This window comes from Heptranchias perlo, chromosome 7, assembly GCF_035084215.1.
Source record: "Heptranchias perlo isolate sHepPer1 chromosome 7, sHepPer1.hap1, whole genome shotgun sequence".
In the NCBI taxonomy this organism is placed as follows: domain Eukaryota; kingdom Metazoa; phylum Chordata; class Chondrichthyes; order Hexanchiformes; family Hexanchidae; genus Heptranchias; species Heptranchias perlo.
Window position 1 is genome coordinate 4,353,281 of NC_090331.1, and position 7,165 is coordinate 4,360,445.

The 7,165-nt window shown below is 52.0% G+C and overlaps 1 protein-coding gene across 1 annotated transcript in view; it reads left to right on the forward strand.

Annotated features, from left to right (window-relative positions):
* The window catches only part of LOC137323463 (keratin, type II cytoskeletal 8-like), a 27,920-nt gene extending 21,142 nt beyond the window's left edge, over positions 1-6,778 (forward strand). Inside the window, exons 7-8 of the mRNA XM_067986955.1 lie at positions 2,325-2,416; positions 6,321-6,778. Of these exons, the coding sequence (XP_067843056.1) occupies positions 2,325-2,416; positions 6,321-6,328 (100 nt within the window). The 3' untranslated portion in view covers positions 6,329-6,778. The remainder of the gene's footprint in view (positions 1-2,324; positions 2,417-6,320) is intronic.
* The last annotated feature ends 387 nt before the right edge of the window (positions 6,779-7,165 follow it).

Below are 7,165 nucleotides of genomic sequence, written 5' to 3' on the forward strand. Positions count from 1 at the left end.
ATGTAGACCACGTCTACTGCACAGCCCTCATCTATCCTCTTGGTTACCCCTTCAAAAAACTCAATCAAATATAACACAGAAAAAAGAACTTGTATTTCTACAGCACCTTTCACCATCTCAGGACGTCCCAAAGCGCTTTACAGCCAATGAAGTACTTTTTTCTGAAGTGTAGTCACAATTGTAATGTAGGAAATGTGGCAGCCAATTTGTGCACAGCAAGATCCCACAAACAGCAATGGGACAATGACCAGATAATCTGTTTTAGTGATGTTGGTTGGGGAATAGATATTGGCCAGGACACTGGGGAGATCTCCCCTGCTCTTCTTCAAATAGTGGGCATGGGATCGTTTACATCCACCTGAGAGGGCAGACAGGGCCTCGGTTTAACATCTCATCCCAAAGACGACATCTCCGAAAGTGCGGCGCTCCCTCAGTACTGACCCTCCGACAGTGCGGCGCTCCCTCAGTACTGACCCTCCGACAGTGCGGCGCTCCCTCAGTACTGACCCTCCGACAGTGCAGTGCTTCCTCAGTACTGACCCTCCGACAGTGCAGCACTCCCTCAGTACTGACCCTCCGACAGTGCGGCGCTCCCTCGGCACTGACCCTCCGACAGTGCGGCGCTCCCTCGGCACTGACCCTCCGACAGTGCGGCGCTCCCTCGGCACTGACCCTCCGACAGTGCGGCGCTCCCTCAGTACTGACCCTCCGACAGTGCAGCACTCCCTCAGTACTGACCCTCCGACAGTGCGGCGCTCCCTCAGTACTGACCCTCCGACAGTGCAGCACTCCCTCAGTACTGACCCTCCGACAGTGCGGCGCTCCCTCGGCACTGACCCTCCGACAGTGCAGCACTCCCTCAGTACTGACCCTCCGACAGTGCGGCGCTCCCTCGGCACTGACCCTCCGACAGTGCGGCGCTCCCTCGGCACTGACCCTCCGACAGTGCGGCGCTCCCTCGGCACTGACCCTCCGACAGTGCGGCGCTCCCTCGGTACTGACCCTCCGACAGTGCAGCACTCCCTCAGTACTGACCCTCCGACAGTGCGGCGCTCCCTCAGCACTGACCCTCCGACAGTGCGGCGCTCCCTCAGCACTGACCCTCCGACAGTGCGGCGCTCCCTCAGCACTGACCCTCCGACAGTGCGGCGCTCCCTCAGTACTGACCCTCCGACAGTGCGGCGCTCCCTCAGCACTGACCCTCCGACAGTGCGGCGCTCCCTCAGTACTGACCCTCCGACAGTGCGGCGCTCCCTTAGCACTGACCCCCCGACAGTGCAGCACTGCAGCGTCAGCTTGGATTTTGTGCTCAAGTCTCTGGAGTGGGTCTTGACCCCATGACCTTCATGACTCAGTAGCGAGAGAGTGCTACCCAATGAGCCCCGCCTGACCTGTGGATGGGGGCTTGTAAAGACGAGCCCCACATTTGTAGAGAATATCAAAAATGGTGGCCGTGGGAATAAAGAGGCCGCAAGGAAAAGAGGGCCCGGTCAAGGGTTCTGAAATTTAGGGCAAATGTCAGGAATTATCTTGTGACACAGAAGCTAATCAACAACTGGGACCAGGCAGGGCATTGGGCTCATCCGAGGAAGAGATTGAATGGGGAGATGGTTGGATTGGTATTCTACAGTGATAAGATTACATGGCCTGAGGGCACTACTTCAGCTGATCTTCTGAACCAGATTCAGGAGGATTTGGAGGGTAAATCTCCCACTTTGCTCAAAGCTCAGCACAAAGGGACTGTGTGTGGGAATATTGGGCGGAAGAGGGAAGGAGACCGGCCATCCTAACCCACTCCGGGCCTGTTACGCAGCCTCCCCATGTTTTCCATCCATTTTTTTTCTGCGCTTATTCTCGGGATATGGGCGATACCAGCAAAGCAGCATTTATAGCCCATCCCTGTTAATGCTGAGAGCATTCAGAGTGTACAACGTGGTGTGGGGTCTGGAGTCACTTGTATGCCCAGGCCGGGTAAGGACGGCAGGTTTCCTTCCCTAAAGGACATCAGTTGGGTTTTTACAACATGGTCCTTTTTTCTGACACCAACCCACAAATTAGAAGATTTATTCCATTGAATTTCACAGCTTGCCAGGGTGGGGTCTGAACCCACCACCCCTGGGTTGCGAAGCTACTGAATGGTGTGGGGCAGGCTGGTTTTTTGCCTCGGTCAGGGTACATAATGAGCAATCGGTCTTCGGCACCAAATATCCCAAATATCTATTGATATACGAACGTGCTCTTACATTCTAATTCATGAATACCCGAATATTTACTGTGGTGCAATGTTTGCCCCATGTCATTGTGTTTTATCGATTCTATTCCAGGGATTCTGTTCCGACCAGTGGAGCTGTGACACGAGTGGTCAGTAGTATAATTGGTCCAAAGGGCAAATCCATCAGAACACAATCAAGATCCAGTAAGAAGCAAAATATTCCACTTTATACATGAACTGTTGCTAAAGAACTTGCATTTATATAGCGCCTTTCACAACCTCCGGACGTCCCAAAGTGCTTCACAGCCAATGAAGTACTTTTGAAATGTAGTCACTGTTGTAATGTAGGCAACACGGCAACCAATACAAATATCTCTGAGGGACAGAGAGACTGAGGGACACCAGTCAGTGTATAGATCTCCCCCCTGAGAGAGAGGGGACTGAGACACCAGTCAGTGTATAGATCTCCCCCTGAGAGAGAGGGGACTGAGACACCAGTCAGTGTATAGATCTCCCCCTGAGAGAGAGGGGACTGAGACACCAGTCAGTGTATAGATCTCCCCCTGAGGGAGAAGAGAATGAGAGACACCAGTCAATATTCAGATATTCTATTTTTTTTATTTGTTCATGGGATGTGGGCGTCGCTGGCCAGGCCAGCATTTATTGCCCATCCCTAATTGCCCTTGAGAAGGTGGTGGTGAGCTGCCTTCTTGAACCGCTGCAGTCCGTGTGGTGAAGGTTCTCCCACAGTGCTGTTAGGAAGGGAGTTCCAGGATTTTGACCCAGCGACGATGAAGGAACGGCGATATATTTCCAAGTCGGGATGGTGTGTGACTTGGAGGGGAACGTGCAGGTGGTGTTGTTCCCATGTGCCTGCTGCCCTTGTCCTTCTAGGTGGTGGAGGTCACGGGTTTGGGAGGTGCTGTCGAAGAAGCCTTGGCGAGTTGCTGCAGTGCATCCTGTGGATGGTACACACTGCAGCCACAGTGCGCCGGTGGTGAAGGGAGTGAATGTTTAGGGTGGTGGATGGAGTGTCAATCAAGCGGGCTGCTTTGTCCTGGATGGTGTCGAGCTTCTTGAGTGTTGTTGGAGCTGCACTCATCCAGGCAAGTGGAGAGTATTCCATCACACTCCTGACTTGTGCCTTGTAGAGGGTGGAAAGGCTTTGTCCAGTGCTATCCCAACACTGGACAAACAGGGGGCTCGAGGGGGGAGGAGCTAAATACGATTAAAATCACTAAGGAATTGGTACTCAGTAAATTAATGGGACTCAAGGCGGATAAATCCCCTGGACCTGATGGCTTACATCCTAGGGTCTTGAGGGAAGTGGCAGTAGGGATTGTGGATGCTTTGGTAATAATTTTCCAAAATTCTCTGGACTCGGCAAAGGTCCCGGCAGATTGGAAAATTGCCAATGTAACACCCTTATTTAAAAAGGGTAGTAGGCAGAAGGCTGGAAATTATAGACCAGTTAGCCTAACATCTGTGGTGGGTAAAATTTTGGAGTCTATTATTAAGGAGACAGTAGCAGAACATTTGGATAAACATAATTTAATAGGACAAAGTCAGCATGGCTTTACAAAGGGGAAGTCATGTCTGACAAATTTGCTTGAGTTCTTTGAGGACATAACGTACAGGGTGGATAAAGGGGAACCAGTGGACGTAGTGTATTTGGATTTCCAGAAGGCATTCGACAAGGTGCCACATAAAAGATTATTGCTCAAGATAAAGAATCACTGGATTGGGGGTAATATTCTGGCATGGGTGGAGGATTGGTTATCTAACAGGAAGCAGAGAGTTGGGATAAATGGTACATTCTCGGACTGGCAACCTGTAGCCAGTGGTGTTCCGCAGGGGTCGGTGCTGGGTCCCCAACTCTTTACAATCTATATTAATGATTTGGAGGAGGGGACCGAGTGTAACATATCAAAGTTTGCAGATGATACAAAGATGGGAGGGAAAGTAGAGAGTGAGGAGGACATAAAAAACCTACAAGGGGATATAGACAGGCTGGGTGAGTGGGCGGAGATTTGGCAGATGCAATACAATATTGGAAAATGTGAGGTTATGCACTATGGCAGGAAAAATCGGAGAGCAAGTTATTATCTTAATGGCGAGCAACTGGAAAGTACTGCAGTACAAAGGGATCTGGGGGTCCGAGTGCAAGAAAATCAAAAAGTTAGTTTGCAGGTGCAGCAGGTGATCAAGAAGGCCAACGGAATGTTGGCTTTTATTGCTAGGGGGATAGAATATAAAAACAGGGAGGTATTGCTGCAGTTATTTAAGGTATTGGTGAGACCGCACCTGGAATACTGCATACAGTTTTGGTGTCCATACTTAAGAAAAGACATACTTGCTCTTGAGGCAGTACAAAGAAGGTTCACTCGGTTAATCCCGGGGATAAGGGGGTGGACATATGAGGAGAGGTTGAGTAGATTGGGACTCTACTCATTGGAGTTCAGAAGAATGAGAGGCGATCTTATTGAAACATATAAGATTGTGAAGGGGCTTGATCGGGTGGATGCGGTAAGGATGTTCCCAAGGATGGGTGAAACTAAAACTAGGGGGCATAATCTTAGAATAAGGGGCTGCTCTTTCAAAACTGAGATGAGGAGAAACTTCTTCACTCAGAGGGTAGTAGGTCTGTGGAATTTGCTGCCCCAGGAAGCTGTGGAAGCTACGTCATTAAATAAATTTAAAACTGAAATAGACAGTTTCCTAGAAGTAAAGGGAATTAGGGGTTACGGGGAGCGGGCAGGAAATTGGACATGAATTTAGATTTGAGGTTAGGATCAGATCAGCCATGATCTTATTGAATGGCGGAGCAGGCTCGAGGGGCCGATTGGCCTACTCCTGCTCCTATTTCTTATGTTCTTATGTTCTTATGAGTCAGGAGGTGAGTCACTCACCGCAGAATACCCAGCCTCTGACCTGCTCTTGTAGCCACAGTATTTATGTGGCTGGTCCAGTTAAGTTCCTGGTCAATGGTGACCCCCAGGATGTTGATGGTGGGGGATTCGGCGATGGTAATGCCGTTGAATGTCAAGGGGAGGTGGTTAGACTCTCTCTTGATGGAGATGGTCATTGCCTGGCACTTGTCTGGTGCGAATGTTACTTGCCACTTATGAGCCCAAGCCTGGATGTTGTCCAGGTCTTGCTGCATGCGGGCACGGACTGCTTCATTATCTGAGGGGTTGCAAATGGAACTGAACACCGTGCAATCATCAGCGAACATCCCCATTTCTGTCCTTATGAAGGAGGGAAGGTCATTGATGAAGCAGCTGAAGATGGTTGGGCCTAGGACACTGCCCTGAGGAACTCCTGCAGCAATGTCCTGGGGCTGAGATGATTGGCCTCCAAGGGAGGGGGCTAGGAGACACCAGTCAATATTCAGATATCTCCCCGAGGGAGAGGGGCTGAGACATCGATCAGTATACAGATAGCTCCCTGAGGGAGAGGGGCTGAGAGACACCAAACAATATTCAGATATCTCCCTGAGGGAGAGGGGCTGAGACACCGATCAGTATACAGGTATCTCCCTGAGGGAGAGGGGCTGAGACACCGATCAATATTCAGATATCTCCCCGAGGGAGAGGGGCTGAGAGGCACCGATCAGTATACAGGTATCTCCCTGAGGGAGAGGGGCTGAGACACCGATCAGTATACAGGTATCTCCCCGAGGGAGAGGGGCTGAGAGACACCGATCAGTATACAGGTATCTCCCTGGTCTTCCTGGACTATCCTCGCGTTTATTCTTCATTTCAGAACAAGCAGAGACTCAAAAGCTGACTACTTGGCCATTGGGTGCTGCAGGTGACCTTTCACCTTTGGGACTTGAGTTCAAACCCTAATCCAGGCCAATAAAATGGTCAGCCTGCTGACTGCAAGACTCCCAGTGTGAACTGGGTTTGGACCAGTCTCAGCCCAGATCCCCGAGGCCGTTGGCACAAAGTTACCCCTTGGTCCAACCCAAGTTGGCATTTCATCTCAGACAAGGCACAGGGTGGATGGTGAGCGAAACAGAGACATTTAACCGGTGATTGGGATGCATCATTGTGTGAACGAGCTCCTTTTAAACAAGCAAAATGCTGTTTTGTTTCTGAATCAGATTATTAAGTTCACTTGGTTACTGCGGACGGGTTTAAAAGGGATGGACACAGGAGAGCACCCTGCGTCACACATCGAATGGACCATCACTGCCTACAGCACATGTGGAAAGACTCCCTCCCGAGCATCCGTACTGTCCAACAACAGGCTGCACGGAAGGAAGAGAAAGCTTTTTCTTGTTTGGAACTGAGTTTAATTTGTATCGCTGGTCTTTACAGTAACGGGATCGAATGTCTAATAAGCTCCATGTTTTAATGTAACTCACCGCTGATCAGTCGCTGTCATAAACTTTCCTGTCTCTCATAATCGATCCGACCCTGCTCAGTTCTCCCCCTCCTCCCCCTCCCGCACTCTCTCTCTCCCTCCTCCCCCTCCCGCACACTCTCTCCCCCTCCTCCCCCTCCCCCTCCCGCACTCTCTCTCTCCCTCCTCCCCCTCCCCCTCCCGCACTCTCTCTCCCCCTCCTCCCCCTCCCGCACTCTCTCTCTCCCTCCTCCCCCTCCCGCACACTCTCTCCCCCTCCTCCCCCTCCCCCTCCCGCACTCTCTCTCCCCCTCCTCCCCCTCCCCCTCCCGCACTCTCTCTCCCCCTCCTCCCCCTCCCCCTCCCGCACTCTCTCTCCCCCCTCCTCCCCCTCCCCCTCCCGCACTCTCTCTCTCCCTCCTCCCCCTCCCCCTCCCGCACGCTCTCTCTCCCCCTCCTCCCCCTCCCGCACTCTCTCTCTCCCTCCTCCCCCTCCCCCTCCCGCACTCTCTCTCCCCCTCCTCCCCCTCCCGCACTCTCTCTCCCCCCTCCTCCCCCTCCCCCTCCCGCACTCTCTCTCCCCCTCCTCCCCCTCCCGCACTC